Genomic DNA, 23,375 nt, shown 5'->3' with positions numbered 1-23,375 from the left:
TCTGATGAGTCTGAGAAAGGTGTCTGCAAAGGCTGTGAAAAGAGCAAGTCGATCTTCCCTTGCTCTTGCCTGTTACACTGAGCTTAAAACAGCTTGATTTTATTGTTTGCGCATAACTTAGCACTTCCTCTTTCTGGGTTTACCATTGTTGTGAAGAACTCAAAAGACTGAACAAACCCCTCAGTCTCACCAGCACACATTTAATCTGCAAGTAACTCCTTTTATTTCCTGAGACAAGCTTCCGTGTTTTTACGTTCCACCCTTTTAAGTTAAACATCGATGTCTTCCTGTTTTCTTACTTTGAGCCAACAAATGTGAAGCAAATCTACAGAGCTTTGCAGAGCTGCGTTATCTGCAACTGAAACCCATGCTCTTTTATCAGTCTCGATAGTACTGATGTGTGCTTGCTTATACGCACAAAAACTCATTTAACGAGTATTGTGTGCGCATTTGGATTATGTATCCACAAACTGTGTCTGCAGGCTGTTAGCGCCAACATCGCGGCTGTTTACTTGCTGCCAGCATTGTTCTTACAGTAATAACCGGGATCCCAGCTGCTCCAGAGGTTCAAGGATAAGAGGCACCGTTTTTTTTTCTAGTTTTGTGTAACTTGGTATTACATGGGAATTCCAGAATTCCTGAAGACCATGAGTACTGTTTGTGGCTCTGTAAGGCAGAGGATTCACTTTCACCATCCAGTGTCTCCAGAACCCTCTTCACTAGCACCTAATCAATCAGTAAGCTTCACTAAACAAAACCTTTTAAGTCCCACTCTTAATAAAGGCTCCCGCCCTGTTACCCGCACAAAGCCATCACGTTACCCGCCAATCTGACCTACCCCGCCCTCCCGTTTAGCTCGCACCCTCCACCCCGCTGACACAAACGCCGTTTCCAGCAGACACCCCCGGGCCGGCCCGCAAGGTCAAGTGCTAGAACATTCCCGCTCCGCCCTCCCGCCGGAGGCCTGCCCTCCGCCCGCTAACCCTGCCTGAGGAACCGTGACCCGCCTCCTTCAGGTGACGAAGGCGGAACCACCCCAGCAGCACCGCCGCCATTTTTTCCGCCAGCAGCCGTGCTCCACAGCTCACACACTGCCCGGCGGAGCTCGGGATGAGGTGGGGCGGGCCCGGCCCCTCACGGCGGTACTGAGGCGATCCCTGAGGGGCCTACCCGGGAGGGGAAACCATCACATGACGGGAAGCGAGAAACACCACGTGATCCACGCTGTGGCGTGGCTTTGAGGCACAGGCTCTTTTCTCCCGCCCCCTGCCCGTTTCCATGGCGACCGGCGGCGGATGGCGGAAGCCACCTGTCCCCGGCGGGACAGCCCCGCCCGTTCCGGCGCAGGTGCCCAATCAGCGCGCAGGACGCCGCGAGGGGATGTTTAAATCTCCCGGGTCCGTTGCCGCCTGAGGCGCCGCGCCATGGGCACCGCTGAGGACAGAGGTAGGGGCGGTGTGGCGGGGGGCGAGGGCCCCTCTTCCTCCTGAGAGCGTGCCCTGCCCTTCCCGGCGCAGTGCTGGTGGGGCCGTGCGAGCCCCGGAGCAGCCGCAGCCTTCGTGCGGTGCAGGGCGGAGGAGGCGAGGTGCGGAGGGCTGCTTTTGCTCTCCCGGCCTTGTCATCCGCTTGCTGCTCTCATCGCTGACACCGTCCATCTGCTTCAGGCGTGCTTCTCCTTAGAGCTGTTCCTCGTGTTGTGGCTTTCTAAGCTCTTTATGTTAATCTCCTCCCTCTGCACACCCCCCTCCCGTGACACTTTTATGTTGATAAAGCTGGAGATAAATGCGAACTTAAGTTTTCTAAGGCATGAGTCTGAAATATAGGAGATGCTCCTTTTAGCTTCTCGTGCATGTGAAGCTATTAAAACACAGTGATTTCTAGAACGAAGTGAATAATGATGGAAAAGTAATACTGCCTCTGTAACGAAGTGTAAAACCTGCACAAATTGCTTTCTGTTGTAGCAATTATATACTCTGTTCCTTCTAAAGATGGTTAATTCGTTCTATAGAAACTTTAAGCCCTTGATAATAATTGTTAAAATGCTGCTTTGTTTGCAAAAGCAACGTGTAGGGGGGAAATCCAACCTTCAAGAGTGTAACAAAGATGAAGGCGTTTGCTTTTCCTAATTCGAAAATTGGGTAACCAGGAAGACCAGAAATAGGTGTACTTCAAAGCACTTTGAATTTGGGACTCAAAGTTTTGGGAGAATCTGGCTGTTTATAGATCCATCTCGCTGTGCTCAATGTGGAGAGAAGCTGATGGGACCAGCTGCATATTCTTGTGTTCCATAAACAGCAAATTAGTGAAAGTAGTCCTTAAATTTCACTTTCATGAAGGCTGTTCAGCCTGGAGAAGAGAAGGCTGCGTGGAGACCTCATAGCAGCCTTCCAGTATCTGAAGGGGGGCTACAGGGATGCTGGGGAGGGACCCTTCATTAGGGACTGTAGTGACAGGACAAGGGGTAAGGGGTTCAAACTTAAACAGGGGAAGTTTAGATTGGATCTAAGGATGGAAGTTATTTACTGTAAGGGCGGTGAGGCACTGGAATGGGTTGCTCAGGGAGGCTGTGAATGCTCCATCCCTGGCAGTGTTAAAGGCCAGGTTGGACGAAGCCTTGGGTGACATGGTTTAGTGTGAGGTGTCCCTGCCTATGGCAGGGGTTTGGAACTGGATGATCTTAAGGTCCTTTCCAACCCTAACTATTCTATGATTCTGTGCTTACATTAGCAGTGTTGTGATTGCGTAAGAGTGTAAGAGAAATGGGGTTTGTGAAGAGAGGAGCTCATCTTTTTAAAAAAGTATATGTCATTTCTGTTTCTTGATAGAAAGATGTATCAGAGCTTATTTTATAAGTCTATTAAAGTTTGGAATTCCTGGCTATGCAGCCAGACCAAATTTGCTTTCCATTATGTGGAAGAAAAACCAGTAATCTGCCCAGTGTGTGGTACGTTGGTATCCTTCAACTCTTATGTCCAACTCTGCAAGATGCTTGAATGTATTATTCCTCACTCTTTGTCCATGTTTCCATCTGAAAGAAAGGTTTCCTGAAAGGAGATTGCAGTGAGGTGGGGGTCAGTCTCTTTGCCCAAGTAGCAAGTGATAGGACAAGAGGAAATGGCCTCTAGGTGGGCCAGGGGAGGTTTAGATTGAATATTAGGATAAAATTTTTTCACCAAAAAGGTTTTCAAGCACTGGAAGAGCTGCCCAAGGGGGTGGTTGACTCACCACCCCTGCAGGTGTTTAAAAGCTGTGTAAATGCGGTACTTAGCGACATGGTTTAGGGGGAGTTGACAGTGCTTGGTTAAGGCAGGTCTCTTCCAACCTCAACCTAAATTCTACCTGAAGTAAACATGGCACAGAGCAGGAAGCATACAACATGTTCAGTATTTTGGACAGTTGGGAATGACCACCTGTGGTGGCATCAAAGACATTTAAACAGGTTCCATCTTTCACTATAACCGACCATGTCTTTGTTCTGTCTCTTTCAGTTCTGACATTATTATGTTTTACTTCTTAATAGATTGGGTCAGTGTTGCCAATGATCTTCTGAGGAGCTGTCAGATAAACCAGCACATAAAGCATCTCTCAGAATGTGGTGCTGATGTGTTTGTTCATCTTTATGAGTCCATCTTGAGAGAAAAAGTACCAGGTGGGACCAATAATCAGGCATTTCTAACCCTGCTTTTCTTCCCTTTTTTTTTTTTTTGTCCCTTTATATTTTACAAATCCAAGTTTGCAAAACCCTGCCACAGATGAGGCTTCTAAAGACAAATGCATAAGACTGTCATTGTGTAAGAAGGTTTAAGTACTCTAGGCTTATTTTTGTTGCTTTTTTATCTGGTAGGAATGGCAGCTGTGAGGGGAGTTCACTGGCATAGCTACAGCAATACTTTTTCTAGTGTAAATTAGGCCTTGAAAGCCATACATAGGCACAATGCCTTGGAAGGGTGGGGGTTGGCTCATTATTAACACTTCAGTGTTAACACTGAAGTCTGTGCTTATACTTAGTACTTACAGTCTGCTGAGAGCTATGACTTAACTGTGATTTAATCCAACTCCACTGCACTTCAGTGACAATGGTTAAGCAAGGGCTATACAATTATCTGTGTTTGCTTTATGGCAAACTATTTTGTTTGGGAAGTGTCAAGACTCCTACTTGCAGAAGATTTTAATAGCACTGAGGTAACTGGCAGCTACTGGAGGTAGTAGTCCTGTTAAATATAAGCTCGGAACTAAAAATAATGCTGCTCCCAATTAAGTAGAATACATTGCAGTCCAGCTAGTCTCTGACAGGGGAAGAAGTGACCTTAACACAAACTGCAGTTCAAGTGTAATGATCTGAACTGACGTGTGTGCTGGAAGTGAAGGAAGAAAAATGCTGTGGTGGTCTCTATTCTTGAATCCAGTACTTCAGCTGATAAAATCCTCACATCTCACAGGAGTGTTCTAAGTTTGTACTCGGTATTTATAAAAATTCATACAACTGCATGATATTTGGGCTTGCCACCAAGTAGACAAGGTATTGAGAAAGTAGTTTAGTAGTTAAACATCTGCAATAAGCTATCCACTTAGCCTAAAACCTATTACTTATTTTAAATAGATCTCATAGCTACTCCTAGAAGCCAAGAGGATGATGCACATAATGTGCAAGCAGTAATAGATTCCCTGGCATTGGACTATTTGCAGGTCAGCTTGTCACACATCACTGGTAAGTACATATTTTAATGTAGACAAACACCAGCTGAGTATCTCTGTGGTTTGATGTTAACAACTTATAAGAACCATGTTATAAAGCATACTTTCAGACTTACATGAAAGGTCTTTTTCCTGTAGTGAATGTCATCAAAACACTGAACCCTTGTGTTGGATATCAGGTGATAAGTTTGAACAGCAAGCAAAGAATAAATAGGACCTGTCTTGTATGAGACAGACCTGCAAGAAATGTTGAAGTTAATAATCAGTCATACTTCACTCATCTGCTAAAGTGTTACCTGAAGTCTGTTACTGACTGGCTCAGTGTTTTTCTGTGTTCAGTTAAAGTTTGGAGGCTGGGTTTGACATGAGCCTTGAGTTCTGAACTTGTTACTGCACTTTAAAAAGCTGGTGAGTTAAGACTTGACCCATGTTGTGTCTGTCCTTTGTACACAGATAAAAGCTTTCACTGAGTGTTCACAGGTACAGCCTCACATAACATAGCCCGCAAAGAATGAAAACTGCTTGCTTGATACCAAGTATCTCTTTCTAATTTGGTACCTGCGCAGCATGGCTAGTGTTTGTAATCCTGCCTGTCAGCCCATAGACTTAGTTCATGCTGTAGCTCATTTGTATAAGAAAGTACACAAGGATTTCCAAACATTCTTTTCTGGAACACTCCTGCTTTTGAGAATTTTTCTTCTGTGAAGTACTAATTATTAATGTGGCAATACCTTCTCTTAAGGTGAGAACGTTGTGAAAGGAGAAAAGGAATCTATCAGAAACCTCCTGGAAATATTTGATGGCTTGTTAGAGTATCTTACAGAAGAAGACAGTGAATCTTCTCAAGATGAAGGTGAGTAGAAGAATATCATAGTTATATTCTGCTACCCCTGTATTATGGACAGCTTACTTTTTCTGTTTGTCTGCTATCAAGTTATCTTGCTGAGAGCTTAGGTTCTCATGACCTTGATATTCATGGCTGGAAAAGAGCTCCCATAACAGGCAGAAACTGTTTCTGTGCTGTTCTCCTCCCTCGTAGTTCTAAGGAATGATATCTGTTGGAAGATGTAAGCTATGTGAAAACTTTTATTGGGATACCCAAAGTATTTCCAATGTAGCAAAGATTTAATTGGTGTGGTTGCCTTATTTGTAACCTTGACAGTGCAGAAGAGAGAGACTGAAACTGGCTGGGGCGGGGGGGTGAGGAGGGAACTTCAGTGACCAAACTGGTTATTAACATTCCTTATTTTCATAAACAATATTCATAAAATAGATAATTTATTTTCCCCAACACTTGTTAAAGGGGAACAATTGTGGAATGTAATCTTTCTGCTTCATTCTTGTGGCAGAAGCCTCCAGACATCCTCCTTAGTATGTTGCTTTTTGACTTGTCAGATGACATATAGTTAGGATTCAGGGAGGGGAATACTGACCTTAATTAGAACAATGAGCAAATGTGCCTTTTACTTACTAGGAGACAAACGGGGGGGGGGGGTGTGTGACTTAAGATTTCCTATGAAGTGGGTCTTGAGCAGATCCATAGCAGGGGCTATTTTGAGAAAATGCTAAACAGAAGAGAATTTACTCAGCCCTTCAGAGACATCATCATTAGTGCAGACTGAGTACTCCTCTTACTATCTTAAAGCTGATAAGAACTGTCATCACTGGCTATTGCACCCTGTGAGTAAAGGGGAGAGGTGGCAGAGACAATGGCCTCCTGTCCTGTTTTGCTGTGAATGGCAAAAAAATCAGTAGCAATTTTCAGTGCTTTTTTCTTCTGTTGGACTGCTGCTGCTAACCCAGTAGGTGTCAGTGGCTCCAATTTTCTAGTTAGAAGTACAGGATTTAATTATTTGGAGCAAGAAAGAGCTATTTATAATTGAAACAGAATATATGATAGTTGTAGCGCTTTGAAAACCTACCATAAAAGTTTCCCCCTCCAAGTGTTCTATTCCACTTAAACTGTTTTGATGATATTGGCAATAATACCATTAATAAGTAGAAATAATTTTCCTCTTGATTATTAACAGAAGAGGCCAATGTGCTATCCAGTCATGAAATTCAAACCGTACCTCAGGAGCGGCTGGGAAGCAACACTGGTCAACTCATACCACCTTCAATATTCTCATCAGATGAAGGGTAAGAACAATTCTGAGTGTTTACATAGACACAAAGATAGTCAATGACTGTGGCAATGTGTAGAGAAACTAACAGGTTTTTAACAGTATGCAAGTAGGAAACATACTGATTACGTGTGTCAAATGGAATGTGAGGTGACTTTCTCCTATAGTAAAGCAGCAAGAGGGCTAAAATTAGATCCAGTACTTCTTTGCTCTTGAGGAGTGCTGATGACATTTTGTTTCCCTTAAATTTACTTTGCATGTGGAATGAAACAAGCTGAAAACTGTGTCTTTGTTCTAAATGATTGTGTTTTAGTTAAATGGCATTTGATTTATCTTGGTGACTTCTACATCGGTTTTTTGGAAGCTGGTCTTTCATGCCCTATGCTGTTGTAATAGCCAGCTCTCTGAAGTAGAGTTGCCGCTCTTCTGCAGCTCCATCTTGTGGACTGAAGTGGCAAAGCGTTTTAAAGTAAATCCTAGAATGGTTCGGGTTGGAAAAGACGAGTATTTCACACTTTATGTTCCTCTTAGGTCCCAGTCAGAATGTTCTGTTCCATCTTGTGATGCAGATGGATCAGAATCTACCAGTGAATTAATTAGACTTGGAGATACAGCTTATTCGTTTTCCAAGAGAGAGGAAGGTGAGTGTTTTGGGGAGGAAGGAATTCAGACTACCCTGGAGTAACATTTCCAGGCTGGTTTTGTTGTTGTTTCTTTTTTAAAAAGAAGTTATTTCAGACAAATACTTCTAAACTTTTTTTTATAAAATAACTGATACCCCTTCCCCCCCCCCCCCCCCCCCAACGAGCAAATGTACCTGTAGCTGATCTTGCTGAGGTTCACATTTCTGAAAGTAACTATTCCAGATGTTGTTTTTCATGACTCCTGATCTCTGTCATTTGGATACAAGTTTGTTGTTTGACTTCTGATTCGGTTCTCCCTACAAAAGCATGTTATTCTGTCCAATAGAATATGAGAATTTGGGAGAGTTTAATTTATTTCACTTACTGCAGTGTAAAATGTATCATTTAAGGCTGTAAAAAGACTACTAAGGTCATTCTTACAAAAGACTTGTTAGGAGCCTGTGCCACTTAAAACCATTATGGGTAGCTCTGGAACAAGAAATGAGCAGATTACTTAAATGGAGTCCATTCTTATTTTCCTATGAAAATATTCCATCTCTCCAAGTAGAGGCATAAAGTTATGAATTACGAAATTTATGATTAAGAATTCCAGACCTATTTTGATCATAGTATGGATTGTTAATGCAAGGTTAATAATATACGAAACATGAAAATTGTCCATCTAAACAGTTCATAGCAAGATGCTTTATAAGTCTTAATTTGGTCTTTTTCAAACCCCACTTCTAGAATTCAAGTGGCCTGAATTGTTACCAGCAGGAAAGGACAAAGGGGTGGAAGCATCTAAACACTCAGAGGCTTTTACAACCTTTCCTAGGCAGTTCTCTGAAACTGAAAGGGTGACTGTAAAGGAAAAGGAAGATGGTGAGTATTAGAAGTGGAAGATGGTGATATTTAACTATCATCTGATAGTTAAAATCAGGTAGATGAGCTAAGAGGTGCAGGGTACTAAGGTAGTGTGAAGAACCTTATCACAGAAGGAAATACTTCAGCTATGTTTTCAAATGAAAAAATCCTTTTCAGAAACTTGGTGTTTCAGAGCATGCAGACCCCATTTCTGGGGTATTTCTGCTTAGCCAGGATTCAGTTTCAGCTAGGTTTTTTCCTTTTGTAGTTCAGTAAACAAAATACAAGGAATCATGTTCTCAAGAGGGTTTTCATGCTGTTCTTGTGGCCAGATTGTGTACTGGGTGAATCATTCTGACAACCGGCAGTAATCTTCAGTTGTCCCTGGCCTCTGCTGGCTGTGGCTCTGTCACTCCTTAGAATTCTTGCACATGAGCAAGCATTCCCAGCATGTGGCTAAAATGACTATGGGGAAAATAACAGCTAACTGAAAGCTATTTACTGTGTATGCACCATGCAATATATTCATATACATATATAGCATACATATATACAGCCATGAAAAATGTGGCGCTCTTAGAGAAGTAGTGAGACAGGGAGGGGCTGCAGGATGTATCTCTGTAAGCAGAGATAACATCAGGCATAAAAATGTTACAGTGGTCTTCTAAGCAAACCAACAGATGATGGCTAACAGGAGATACTTAAATATTGCCCTTTAACATATATGGACAATGTAAAAAACCAACATTACCTGCTAAGTTCTTCCTATTTGTCTCTCAAGGATCAATGGAGTCTGTTCATGCTACTGAACCTCAAACAGAGATTTTGAGTGTCAGTGCTACAAAACTTGGGGAGCCGATACAACAAGCTATTCCTCTGCTACCACCATTTCAGCCTTCAGAAGGCAGACCTCTTTATCCTGGATGGAGAGATTTTCACAGCTCAGCCAGCCAGTCAGCTGCTTTGGCTGAGAGTCAAGGAGTGACAGCTTCTACTGTAAGTAAAAACCCAACATTTGATTTATATATATGTATTTTTATATACATATGTATTTTAGTAATCAATACTGCTTTCATTTTAAAACTTTCTACTATATTTGCTGAGTGGGAGCAGCTGAACACTTGAACACAATGAACACTTCTGAGTGTGTCAGATTTTATGTTCAGTACAAAGAGTTTTGGATTGTGGATATATTCCTCACTGAATGACCAGAGAGGAAGTTAATTTGTGGCGTGTGTTTCCTTTACAGCTGTACATACACACCACCATCATCAGTGTAACAGCTACATGCACAGTTTACAATATAGTAAACAAAATACTTGTAGCAATTCTTATTTATATGTCATATATCCTATGGAGACAAACCTAATGTATGACCTTTCATGTCACCACTCTCCTGTGAATTTATAGAAAAAATCTGCTTTTTATTTCAGCTTGAAAAGTCACTTACAGAAAAAGCTGACGATGTTTCTGGTAGTCCTTCTCTGTCAAGGAAGATCCCTGGTGAGAGAGAATTTCGCTTTCTATAGGGTAACTGTTAAGTGTCAAATGTTGCATTATTTTTATTGGCACTACAAGGGCCATGGGTTTGAAACTATGGGTGCATTTTTTCGAATACGGCCACCAGTTAATATTTCTATCTGTCATATGGAGAAATAAAAAGGAGTTACTTTTGAGCTGTTCATTGTGCTGCAGAGAAATAATCTGTGTTCCCAGTTCAGCTCCTGTCTTAATCCATTTAAGATGGGCCTGTGCTTCAGAAATCTCTTTTGACAGGTAACTCCCATGGCTGAGCTTATTCTGAGCAGAGAAATGCAGACCGAACCAGCCAGCTTCATCTCTAGGAAAAAGCCATTAACTGCTTCTGTAGAAAAGGTTTACAAACCAGTTTTCAGTACTGAGTGTTCCTGTTGCCAGGGCAACCCTGCTTACCTTGCTAGTTTCCATAGCATTCCCATGGCACATTCAAACCTTGAGAAACTACCAAAATGAATGTCACAACTGTGTAACCACAGCTGCTTTGTCATTCTGTTCTCTTGGAATAATTTGGCTTCAACAGCCATGGATCACATCTTTTTTTCAATTGTTCTCCCCATTAGTAGGCATGGTGCAGTCTGTACCATCCACTAACACCTGTCATCCGCTTCTGCAGTGCCAGAAGAAGTGGTACCAAGTGGTGCTGAGGACAATGTGGCAAAGGTAGAAGTTCCCTCTTTACTTTCTCTGTGCAAGTTAAGTCAATATTTTTGGATTTCTGTTTAATTCTCCTGATGCCTTGTGGCACTTCTGGGCTTTGTTCCAAACCTGCCTTTGGCTTGCTTTGGTCAATATAAAATCAGTGATGGAATGTTAGACTGTATACAGTTTATAATTCATGCCATTTATTTCTGGAAGTGCTTACTCCAAGAAGTGTAAGTGCCAGTAGCTATGGAGTTCTGATTCATTATAACCAAGCAGTTACTAGTTACCCTGCTTTAAATCAAACCAGGATACATTTAATCAAACACAAGAGCACAGTCATGTACCTTCTCTGAAATGTATCAATATTCTAAGTTAGGAAGAATTTTGGGTTTCTGGGGTTGTTCAGACTCCAATAAAATTCAGGTTTTGCTCCTTCCTAAAGATCATGGAGCTGCTTGGCTACATTATTTGATTTTATTTCCTTTCACTGCCCTTGGCTTTTCAAAAACTGAATAATGCAAACCCCAGGAACTGATCAGCAGATGCCATTCTGCACTTGTAGAAACAAGTCTGAAGGGGAAGTTCTTCACTCTAGAAAACACTTTTTTCCCTTCTGCAACCACAAGAGGTACTCACAGGCTTCCTTTGTTCCAAGTTTCAACAGCCTTTACTTCTACGTTGTCTTTTTAAAACATTGCTTAAAGCTCATTTTCCATTGGTGTATTTGCAAGTATGTGCATGCCAACCCTGAATTATTGCTCTTTGAACAGACACATTACCAGGCAGTAGGAAAGAAACATAACTAAATGGCATAGGGACATTAGTGTTTTGTTTTTGTTTGCTGTGAATTGCAGCTTAGTCCATATTCAGTGAGGTTCAGCTTACTTGCATTACTTGGCATTAGTCCCAGGCTAATGAGGTAGTATTTATACTACTGCTATATGTAGTCATATAACTTAACCTAGATCTTGTTCTTCTGATTCTGTGGCTTAGCTGCAGACGATTCTTGCAAACTGATTATATTTTTGCTAGCTTATTTCTTTAAGCATCTAATTCTCTTAAAGCACACTATCTTCAGTCAGGGATCTGGAGCTATAACTACTTTTATATCTATATAATCATAGGGGTTTAAATTGCTCTATAAAAGCTCTTGTAGGATCTCTCTACTTACATGATTTTTGAGCTTTACTGTGAAGATCTTAAATCTTAATTTACTCTTATTTTCTTAGGGTCCTCACACATATGAGACTTCTGCATCTGTTTCCTCTTCACATCAAAAACTCTCACTATGTGCTGAACAAGTAGAGCACGCTCCTGAACCTTGGTACCTGCCTAGAAGCAAAAGGCAAGTGTGTTTTTCAGTACTGAGCTAAACAAGAACTTTTGTCTATGTGGCCACTCAGGCCCCCCATCTGCCACCCTTAAATAAGATCTCTTCTTCCTTCACTGAATGTCAGTGTAAGATTAATCTTGGCAGAGATTTCCTGTTTCTCCTGGCATGGATGCATTTTCTTAAATACAGGTATTTATACATTCAGTTTCTACTTAATCCTATAAAAATGTGCTCACACAAAAAGTGACCTGGGATTGTTTGTATGAGGTAATGCTTATCTTCAAGGCTTTTAGAATAGAAACAAAATCTGTTTTCTGTTTTAGCAGACATGAAAATTCTGCTACAGATTCCCTTGAAGAGTCTCTTTCCCACAGAACAACAAAGGCAAAGCTATCTGAGCAAGGGCTTCATGAAGCGTCAGAAAACATCTCCCACAGGCTAAATGAACTAGATCTAGTAAGTGAAAGCCATTCTTTGTTGTATCTAAGCAATTTGGCCTCAGTTATGGGAGTGGAGGGAACAAGAATATAAACGTAATATTGATGGAAAGGAAATCGCCAGCCAACACCTGACTTTACACATTTCTTAACTTTGACTGAATTATTGAAGCTGACCTCCCAAAAAACCTGTCCAACAGATGTTAAAGAGAGCTTTGGGTGGGCACACCAGGGAAGAAGAGTTCACAGATGAAGACAACCTATCTCAGCACAGTGACGGTGTCATGGATTATCGCTGGAGGAAAGCTGAGCGAGGTAATAATGATTCTTAGGCCAACTGAGTATTGGGATGAAAAAATATATATAAGAAATTCCTTCTCATGTAAAGCTGCTACACTGAACTACTCATAGTCACCAAGTTATGTCTTAGATCTAAACCTAAGCAACAGTAACAATTACAATTAAGTTCTCATTTAATACTTAAATACCCATGGTAAAACTTTGCTAAAAACACAAGGCAAACACAGCTACAGTAAACCGTACAGGAAGTGGCAGAGGGAAGAATACCAGCTCATGGGCAGGATTGTGACTCCGAAATGAGGGCTGAACACAGCATGTACGTCTAGGTGACTTACAAACATGGTGCAGCCACCATATACATACACCAGGCTATAAGGCTATCATGTAGCTTGATCTAATTCACATGCACAACATTACATTGCAAGACGAAGCTGTTTGAGGCTGTGGCATATAGAGAGTCTCTCACCTTTAGACTTTATGATTAATTGGTGCTAAACTTTTTGACTCTTATGCTGTGGAAAGATTTGACTGTTCCATGGGTGTGTTGGGGGATGTCTGGCTTTTCTTGTTTCAAGTTAGATACTCAATAAATCACCTTTCCTTACAGACACACCACACTTAAGCAGGCCACGATCGCTTTCTCCAGCCTCACCCTCATCTCAGCACCAACTCTTTTCTGATTTGGGAGGTAAACCTTCCATCAAGGGAACAAGCCCAATAAGGAAAATACGCAGCCAGCTGCAAAAGGAATGGGATGAAAGAACAAAAAATGCAAAGGTAATTTCTCAGTCAGGCATTTTGGTCATTCTTACCAACAGTTATACTGGAAACATTAAAACTGAATGCTTGCTCTTAATGGGGGTACCTGGCCTGCTTTAGTAGCTTTGTACTGTTACAGCTGTTGACTACTGAGGAAAAGACTTAAACCCCAGATTTTGCAAAGAAGAGAATTTGAAGTGCAAGAAGCTACTTTGACCCAAACAAGCAAATGAGGTGGTCATATGGACTGATTATTTTATCTGTAAAGTCCTCTTATTTCTATTTTCTAGACGGTTGCTAAAGCTTATGAAGATGAACTAAGAATTTACAAAGCCAGGGAGAGGCTCAGACTTTCCAAGCTCAGAGAAGTCACCAAGAAAATGGTATGGGATACACTCTGCTCATTGTGACGTGTCTAGATGATCTGACCCAGGTAGTTTTGGGTACAAAAACTCCTTGGGTTTGTGCAAGGATGATTCTCTAATGCTGTGAATAACACAGAGGGGTTTTTGCTACTCTCTTACATGCTACTGGATCAGGAAAGAACCTAAACTGAAAAGCTTTGTCACACCAATGTCACAACAATGTAGGCTGTACTGGCCCTTTCCAAAGCCTTTGCAGAAGCAGTCCATAGGCTGCTGCAGGAGTGTTAAGTGCTGCAAAAGAGCTGAGGTTATGCAATAGTAAGATTTAACCTTTCTTTGAACCCTGACCTGCATTGGGTGAATTCTGGCCTTCTGGAGAATCCAGTGCAATATGTCCAAATTCTCTTCCTGAAGTTTCAAAGACCTTTAACTTCTGATAGCCACGCTCTGTGATCTGCCAGTCTTTCCCTTCTCATACCTGTTCTCCATCTGTTTTACATCTGCTCCTAAGGAACAAGAATACAAAGAAAACATCTTTAAAGAACCTCCAAAAATGCCTCAGCCAGTGAAAGTTTATTCTAGAAAAACCACACCTCGAAATCCCAAATACAGCCAGTGGATTCCAAAGCGAGGGACTGTGAAGCCAAAGAAAGCAGCTCCAAGTAAGAACTGCAAAACTATACTTGGTGGAAAACTGGCATCTTTTGAAAGCATGTGTTGAACTCCAAGAATAGAGGCATCAGTCCAACATATACCAGTCAGCTGTTGCATTTTCCCCTTCTTATGACCTCTATATGTCTGGATTTTTGTTAGGGAAGATAATGCTTTAAGTAAATGTAAATCACCACTGCACAATCGAAATGTGACCCACTTGCTGCTACCTTAAAATCCCCTGGGATATTTTCAGTGCTTGTTTCCATTACTGCTACTCCTCTGTCTGCTTCAGTATAGTCTGAGCTCAGGTTCTTTGGTGGTGGTTATTTTTTCCTGAGCATGTACCAGACTTAAAATTGGGCCTTTAGTGGGAGTGGGCGGGTGGAGAGGCATGTACAGGTCATAGAGCAGAATATGTCAATGGCCTTTCAAAACCCTGCCATTAGGGTATTAACACTGACACTGGTTTTGCTGAGCAAGTGATGAGATCAGAGATGTAGAGGTAATGAGGTGGTTGCAAACCAGTTTTACACCTGTTTGTTTAGTAACAGCCTGAATGTGTCATTGCTACTGCTGTATTATCTTAAACTGCTGCAACCAGTGAGAGAGAGGTAAGAAAAGTTGCTGGTTACCGATAGTCAGAAGCATTTGAGGGAAGAAGGGGATACCCATCTTCATGGGATGTGGTGGAGGGAAGGAAATAATGCCGGGGCTATAAAAGCAATTTTCAGCAGGGGAAATAAAACCCCACCAATAAAACCATGGGATTTCTCTGCCACTGTACTGACAGAGTCATCTTGTGTCCTGCTGGGTTTAGCTTGACGTCATAGCAACGGCATGGTAGTTTTATACACTGTTCAATTGAGAATGTTTTGTAATTTAGGCTGACACTGTCTGGAAGAGTTTACCACTAAATGTATTTTCCAGGAATTTATTGCTTACATCTGCCTTTACCTTGTAGTAAAAGGAAGGGGTGATGACCTCCTACATCAGCTACTGGAAGAGTTTCCCCACCTGCATATTTCCCACCATACTATGAATAAAATGTGGCAGCAGCAGCTTGCACATACTGGACAACTTAAGGCAGCTTCTGACAGAAACAGAGCAACACTCCAAAATGAAGTGAGCATTCTTATTCTTACCTCGAAGTGTGAGCAGAACAGTTAGCAGTCATCAGTGTGTGCTGCATAATAAAACAATAATAAAATCATCCTGACTCTTTGTATGCAGCATAGATGGGGATGCATGCACATTCAAAGCACAGTATGAAAAGATGTATATCTGAGCTTAGCTAATTAAATAGGGATGTACATATCTAGAATTGCGAGCAGAACTTTTTATCAGCCACTTGAATATAAAGTTCTTTTATATACTAGATTGTCTAGTACTACCTGGGATTGCTATTGCTTTTTATGTAAGCATTCTGTAGTTTTGAGAGCTATTTCTGAACAGTCTTTTAGTTTAAAATAGTTGTAAGATACAAAACTTGATTAACTTATGCATGGTAATTAAACATAAAAACCAAATCACAGCAATGTTTAGAACTCCTACGCACAATGCCTGTCCTGCAGAGGGATGAGGCAATGAACTTTTTTTAAACCTCCAGGTTCAACAAGCCCTGAAGAAGTATGAGCTTCTTGTTGCAATTATTAAAAAAGATCAAGACCATAACAAGAGACTGGTATGTTCTTTGAAGTGTATTTGTTACACAAGAATCTCATGTTGTGCTGGGTACTGCCTATTTTCTTGTCCAAGAAAATGGCTTTTTACCTTATGACAATTTTATGCCTCTTGAGTAGCTGTGGTCTCAAAAGCCATGTAATGTGTTTGCTGTGAGGCTGCTGAGGTCATGGGAATGGAATATTATTATGATTACACTGTGCTGTCGCTTTAAAAGCGCAAACAAATCCTAAGAATGTGCAAGGAGAAACCTGAGGCTTGTGGTGTTGCTGGTGACACCACCAGCTACCATGGCAATGCTGACTCCTTAATTACATAGTGCTCTTGATACACTCTGCTAAATCAGCAGTGACTAAAGCTTTAAAACATAAATGCAGTGTAAGATTTGGGGTAGGGAGAAAGTCATTAGTAAAGGCCCCTATTTATTTATCAGTTATTAACAGCTTTGCCTGCAGCAGTATCTATTGGAAGCTTGGTGGTCTTACAGCTACTGTTCTCCATTTAGCAAGAACTTAGGCAACGTATCTGCAGACAGAAGTGGGCTCAGAATAAAGTGAGGGAGAAACGCCAGCAAGTTGCTCGAGCCAGGAAATACTATGAAGATTACCGGGTTCAGCTGCGTGCCAAGATGATGCGGGCTAGGACACGGGAAGAAAGGGTAAGTACAAGATGTCTTGCTCTGCTAGTGTAGAATTGTTTTTGTTCAACTTCCCGTGCTGAGGACCTATAGTCTTGGTAGTTCACATAATTGTATAAGTAGGTGGAGAGCCAGTGAAGTGAACCAGGATTAAACGGTTGGTCAGTTAAGGCCACAGAGGAAAAGGCTCCTTTTCTGGAAACACTGGTACAGTTTAGGGCTAACCACTGTAAAACAAGAGAGGATGCTTTAGGGGTTAAGAGAAGGAGAGAAAGGGTGAAGTATGGAAAAACAGGGCTGGTAACATGAGAAATTAGGGAAATGAGTTTTCAGAAACAGTAGGATTAAGAAGTTGTTCCTACAGTTACTATCCAAAGAAAACAACCTAAATCTTCTTTTAAGAAAACTGATCAAAAAAACCCTTTGTTATCCAGTTATGTTCTTTAAATGAAGTGAACTTTGACAGATATGATCTCTAATTAGGGTTTGACATCAGAGCTAAGGAAAGCCAGTAAAGTTATTAGACTGTGCAAGAGCAGATACACAATTCTTGCCTTTTAAAAACAGAAGGCCAGAAGTTTAGTGCATAATCCACTATTAGTGATTTGAGAACTATTTGCCTCAAGTTGCACTGTAGCTGGTAAGTGTTCTTGTGTATAAATGGAAAGCCTGAGTACAGGCTGGATTTTTTGCTGTTGGAAATCTGGATGAAGATCGTGATGTGAGATAATATAATGGAGGGTGGGCTGGAAATCACAGTGCCTGTTCAAAGATCCTGGCTTGCATTGCTGGGTTGTCTGAAATGATTTTATAAATGTAACGTACATTTGCTGTTCTATCCCCCTTCTTAGTCATATGACTATAAACTGTCATGAAAAAACTATTTTATCTATCAATTTCAGCTAAGTGAGTTATACAAATAGAGCTGAGCTGTATCTGTCTGACCATTACTAGGTATGTAACTGTACTTCATGGGCAGTGACCTATCTTCATGTAACCACCCTTCTGTCAGGAGATAAAGCAGCTATAAATGTATATAATGTATATAAATGTATACATTTACAGTTTCTGGTAAAGTCTTAGGTTTTCTTTTTTAAATTGCTGACAGATATTTAAAAACTTATTTGAAGAAGGCTTAGAAATTCAGAGGCAAAGGCTGAAGGACCTGAGAGCGTACGCTAAAGAGAAGCGTGCTGAGCAAAGGCAAGAGCATCAAAATGAATTGGAGTCTATGGAGAACTATTACAAGGATCAGGTAAAGCTTGACCTGCCTCAAAGACAGTATTTTTTACACTAAAAGTCTTTCCCTTAATTGCTTCAACTCAAACACATGTTATGTTTAGTTCTCCATGCTAGCAGAAGCTTTATCTCAAGAACGCCAAGAAATCCAAACCAGAGAGAAAGCACAAGCACAAGTAAGTATATGGAATTTTCTATAATGATCTGTTCTTTTCACATGCTGTAGCTAATGTCTGTATTTTCTTTAGATGCTACAGAAAACAAAAAGAGAACTGAGATCAAAGATGGAAAAGGAAATACAGCAGCTGCAAGCAGCAATAATGCAAAGTGATGATGACACCTTTTTTCAAGAACTAGAAGCAGACAGACTGAAATCTAGACTTCAGATGGCTTCCTTTCAGTACAGCAAAAGCCATTTCTTGTAAAACTTCTGGAAACTATCACTGCAGTTCTCTCTGGTGAAGGGGATATGAATCTGAGAGCTGCTGTAACAGGAAGATGGTGTGTTATTCTCTAAAGTACCTGCTCTGTCATTTTGGCATGTCAGAGATGTAGCTGCTGATGTCTACAGCACTTCTATGATCACAAATAAAGTTTTTTAACTACTTTCTACCTTCTTAGCAAGGCTGAACTAATGTTGGGCTCTACACAAAGGAAGTGGAATGAAGTCAGTGTGCTTTAGTGAAATTATCCTAGTGGAACAGTTGAATGCTATGTCTCCTCTAGGCTTGTGCTGGTTCTATTGTGCCGGAGTTAAAAAGCCACATTAATTCCATTAGCCACAAATTACTGAATTGGAAAGAACAAGGAGATCCTTAAAAGAACATCAGTGGTTCAAGTATCCCATGCCAGGACAATTTAGTGAATGTCTGCCATAAATCTGCTCTAAACATCAGTAATTTAAATACAGGGCCATTCAGTCTACACAAAATTATGCCTGCAGTTTTGGTGTTGCTGGCTTGTTAATGGTAAAGCACATGAGGTACTATGTGTATGCTCCACATGTATTGAAAAAGTTTGAACCAGAAAACAATGAAAATTCTTCTAAAGCGGTAAAATACAAGTGTCTGTGAGAACTGAACCCTGGGACCAACCTGTGGACAGCATTCCTAATTAGTTTCAGCAGGGATATACAAGTAGGGGTAGGCTCTGTAGGCTTTTCAATTGTTGGCTTTCACAGAGGGTTTGCAAAACTACATCAACGCATGTGTAAACAAGTGAAGTTTCGTTTCAAATGATCTCTTTCAGAATGGAGCGAAGAGTTCTTGCTTAAAATTGCAGGTGCGAGAAGTGATATAGAAAGACTGGAATTAATTGCCTCCTATATATAATATTTAAAGCTTACCATGAGATGGTGGCTCTTATGAATTAATAAGATATGTGGTGCATTAAGACTCATGCATTGGAAGAAAAAATGCTAAGCAGGAAAAAAAGCCCCCAGCAGCTGGAGGTGCTTCCTTTACAGATTAAATAAAACAGGCAGCAGTTAAAAACCACACCCTGACTTTCCTAACAACCATTTCCAGGGAGCTGCTCTAAGCTGAGTTGAAGTCTTTATCTAAGAGACAATGTTTATCAGCTAAGTTAATCAAATTTAACAAGTATTTACAAAATGTATTTACCTTTTTTCTTCCCTTAAGGAAGATGGTTTAGCTTTGCTGAGGAGACATCTATTCACCAAAGCTGAGATCAAGTCCTTGCTACTACATAAAAGCCAAAAGTAAGATCTTCTTGCTTGACTAGAATGCTCAGTACAATCCTTACTGCAGGTAGCAGCACACAGCAAGACACCAAGTTTTAAGTATTTTCTTCTGAAATAAATACCGAGTTATTTAAAAATGTGATGTTGTTACATTTTAAAGCAAATAATTAAGAAAAACTTAAAACTTTTAAAACCATTTATGCTGTGACAGTGCAAACAGCATACAATTTATTGCTCAACTTCTGCATGGGTACATACATTAAGTACTTAAAAACCATTTTATACAGATTGTTTTTTGTTAAAGCTCATGTAACAGCTGGGTGAAAATACAATGATACCAATGCTAAAACACTCTGTAATAAATACAATGGAAATGATAAACTAAGAACTGTCAGTTTGTGGAGGAGTAATTACACTTGTATAAACTAATTACAACTACAGACAAAGCTCTGAGGATGAGGCAGAGCCAGAAACCTACTATATAGTGTAAAGTACAACAAATGGCACCTGTTAACTATATGGTGCTGTTTAAAATCTGAAGCAGTCAGAGCATGCTACATTTAGCTGTATGATGCATACTTATGATATAGAAGCAAAGCTTTACTTCCATCAATGCAGCCAGTTTAAACGCACCAGAAGTTGAATACAGATGTAGTGTTGTAGAACAAGGATTTAAAAACAGGTTGTGTGCTCTGGACTTTAGTACAACACAAAAATTTGGTACAAATAAAATCAGTTCAGGGAAACTGAAACTATGTGCAAAAAAAAAAAAAAAGATTAGAATACATACTGTACAAAGCACCATTACAAAACTCTTTACACCGAGAAATTAAATCCTCTGAAACTCACCTGTGTAACTGTATATTTGAAATCTACAAAAGTCACTGTTCATAATTAAACATTCATCATGAAAAGCAACAGCATAAAACCATGATGTGACATCTCTCTAAAACAACTAAAGACTGGATAAAGTAAAACCCAGTAAGAGGGACACACTGAAATAAATATTCACATTAATCATGGGGTGAAAGTCCAAGGTTAAAATGCTGTATTAGGCTTAGCACCTTTTTGAGGGGAAAGTAGCTGACATGACCTTAAAATAAATTTTGCAAAGGATGTTCAACCCTTGAACGTTTTCAGATAAACATCTGACTAGGTGATGAGGTGCTTTAGTTAAAGCTCTCAAGTTATTATGAAGGTAGAAAGGCACTCAAAATACTTGGTATGTTCATCCTCATCTGTCAGCTATGGAAGTCAAATGTAGATTTATCTAGTTTTGCCTGTAATATATTAAATTTACAATATTTATCTGTGGCAGTTAAAAATAATTCCCTACACCAAACCAAAATGTTTGGTAGAACAGACAGATGTACTGCTAAGGCTGCTGTGAAAGTGAATGGTGTCCATCAGCTGATCTAGAGTCCATATTCTGCAGAGCTCATCTCCTCCCTCCTCACAAATGCTTTTATGATATAAGGGTGGCCATAACCAGTCATTCAATACATTTACCAGCCTAAGCAGGCTGACAGGGAGCAGATTCCTGGGAGGTGGGTAAAGATGATGGGAGCGTCTAAAGCAGTGGTCCCCAACCACCAGCAGCAGTTCCAAGTAAGGAATACGCTGCACAAGAACCTCCTTTGCTCTCCCAGGCAACCCTGAAGATGTAGTTACAGCTTCTCTGGTGACAGCGTTACCTGAAGGGACCCCAGCTGTAGATGCCAAAGTACCAGCCATTTTACATGAGTGCAGGAGTCCCTTGAAGATAAAAAGGGGTCTGATGTATTTCAAACTGGCTGTCAAAATAAGTTTCTTGGCTTTACGTCTGCATCCCTAAGTAGCCTCATCTCTGCAGCCAGCCCCAAATGGGAAGCAAGTCTCTTAGAACAAACCTTCCAGCAACAGCTGTATAAAACAAAATATAAAATAATCAAATGAACATGTGGATTTGGCTCTTACCACAATTCTACAAAAGCAGTCCATTGCCTGCTATTCCAACACACAACATCCAGTAGTAGTTTACTCACTGTGGCAGTCAGATTTGGCAGAACAAAATTAAGTTCAAGCTCCATAGAACAGACAGAAAATTAGCCAGTTCACTGTGTGACTTCCACTGCAAAAATGGAACAGCTGTTTACGTCCCATTCTTTCAGCATTTTCAATACCCTCGACTTTCTTCTCATTGGCAATGTAAAAATAGTGCAGGTCTGATGATTAATTGTAACCTAAGTTACAAAAACACAACACTGATTGGGAAAAAAAACATGCTACTTACTCCAGATATTCGCACCGCTGAGAGGAGAATGCCACCATCTCTTAAGCAGACTGATTTATCTACACACCATGAGCAGATCATACACATCTTAACTGAGAATTTCCACACTAACTTCAAAGTTCAGTTCCCTCTACTGGTAGTGCATTTTATTCCCCTTTGAAGAGATCAACCCATGTTATAATTCATATATATACTTACTTCCATCCCTACAATCAATAAATTATGTGCTTTTAAAACCTCATTTTCTGAAGCACATTACATATATTTCAGTTAAAACACCATTTTTCCTTAGTTGTAACTTAAACCCACGTGTCATGAGCAGCTGGACAAAGATTACAACATGTTTTACCTGATAAATCTTTAGCATCAACAAATATATAATGTGATTTGGCTGCATTCAAACAAACTTTGGTTGACTGGACAGGATGGGTTCTGAAGCGAACTGCTGACAGGCTTCTGCTGTCAAATACCACCTCATCAGCATGCTTTAAAGGTTGAAAAACGCAGTGTTTAAAGTCAAAAGCAACAAAAAAATCCTCAACAGACTTGTTAGAAAAATGCTGGTTTAAAAAAATCAAAACATCTACTGTTCATTAAAAAAGTCTATCCCACATGGCAACACAAGGGCTGTACCAGATCCAGCATGTGTCACTCACACTAGAAACTTTGTTTAAGGAATCTGACAACTGATATAAATAGGACTCCAAAACATCATATTTGTAATTCATGCTTGAAAAATATAAAAAAGCCCCCTGTGGCAACATTTACGTTGAATTTACATTGCAGAATATAATGGTTTTACTATAAGAAAATGCAGTTAACATGTAAGTGGCTTTAATTAAAAAGAGTAATGATTCTTTCAGCCAATTTTATGCAAAGTTAGAATAATCCAAAATAGTTTTTTTTTCTCCAAAAATAGCAGGTATAGATGCTGTTCAGTATCATACATTTAAAACAGGCTGAAACGTGACTTGTACCGACTGCTGAAGTTGTGTCTTGGTATCTGAGAATAGGAATCAGGTAGGCAAATATAATAGATTACCTTTTACAAAAATAGTAGTAGTCTTTAAGTATAGAATACTGCTTAACTGTTGAAATGTAGGAAAAGTCAGCATTCTGTATGTTCAAGATATTAGTTTTTAATAGCAGCTGAATGATCCTATGGCAGGAACCACAGAACCTATTTTCTTGAATAAAAAAAAACAACACCCAAAAATTAAAAATAGAAACAAAAATTCCAAAGTTGTCCTTTCCCTCCCAGTGTCCGAGTGTAGAAAAGGGAAAGTTTTCCTGTATTTCAAGCATTTCTTGAGTCTTGGCTGAGGGAAGGGCTTTCCGGCTGACAGGAGTATAAATAGAGTCTCAGGTAAGGCTGGGAAGGGTCATTCCACAGCGAACCCACATGTTTCTTCAATGGCAGTTAGCAGCTTCTCATACAGCTTGTCGTAGCTTTCGTAAGGAGGAATGTCTATTCGGTTAAAGCTGTGGAGAGACAGCAGGAAAGGTTCAGC

The 23,375-nt window shown here is 40.4% G+C and overlaps 2 protein-coding genes across 2 annotated transcripts in view; one reads left to right on the top strand and one right to left on the bottom strand.

The window, feature by feature from the left end:
- The first annotated feature begins 1,306 nt into the window (after window positions 1-1,306).
- Window positions 1,307-18,502, top strand: CEP95 (centrosomal protein 95). Its single transcript, XM_062612631.1, has 22 exons — window positions 1,307-1,446; window positions 3,521-3,649; window positions 4,601-4,708; window positions 5,438-5,548; window positions 6,726-6,834; window positions 7,350-7,459; window positions 8,189-8,323; window positions 9,087-9,301; window positions 9,739-9,808; window positions 10,458-10,504; window positions 11,716-11,831; window positions 12,143-12,275; window positions 12,457-12,571; window positions 13,164-13,333; window positions 13,606-13,698; window positions 14,192-14,342; window positions 15,296-15,456; window positions 15,941-16,015; window positions 16,520-16,672; window positions 17,760-17,906; window positions 17,995-18,066; window positions 18,139-18,502. Exons 1-22 carry the CDS (start codon window positions 1,425-1,427, stop codon window positions 18,313-18,315), a joined length of 2,619 nt encoding a protein of 872 aa, XP_062468615.1. The 5' UTR covers window positions 1,307-1,424; the 3' UTR covers window positions 18,316-18,502.
- A 1,275-nt stretch (window positions 18,503-19,777) lies between these two features.
- The window catches only part of SMURF2 (SMAD specific E3 ubiquitin protein ligase 2), a 59,429-nt gene continuing 55,831 nt past the window's right edge, over window positions 19,778-23,375 (bottom strand). The window contains exon 19 of the mRNA XM_062612628.1: window positions 19,778-23,346. Coding sequence (XP_062468612.1) covers window positions 23,247-23,346 — 100 coding nt within the window. The 3' untranslated portion in view covers window positions 19,778-23,246. The remainder of the gene's footprint in view (window positions 23,347-23,375) is intronic.

Source organism: Pezoporus occidentalis, unplaced genomic scaffold (genome assembly GCF_034315485.1).
Source record: "Pezoporus occidentalis ecotype Australia unplaced genomic scaffold, CSIRO_AGI_Poc_V1 ctg160, whole genome shotgun sequence".
Lineage (NCBI taxonomy): Eukaryota > Metazoa > Chordata > Aves > Psittaciformes > Psittacidae > Pezoporus > Pezoporus occidentalis.
Note: the sequence above shows the minus strand (reverse complement) of the source record. Positions and strands in the feature narration are given on the sequence as shown.

What these genes read in the sequence shown, in the direction of transcription:
- CEP95 (XM_062612631.1), top strand. Translation starts at nt 1,425, where the DNA reads ATGGGCACCGCTGAGGACAGAG. An exon ending in TGTAAAGGAAAAGGAAGATG is followed by an intron (nt 8,324 to 9,086) that starts GTGAGTATTAGA and finishes TTGTCTCTCAAG; the next exon opens with GATCAATGGAGTCTGTTCAT. An exon ending in AAAGAACAAAAAATGCAAAG is followed by an intron (nt 13,334 to 13,605) that starts GTAATTTCTCAG and finishes TCTATTTTCTAG; the next exon opens with ACGGTTGCTAAAGCTTATGA.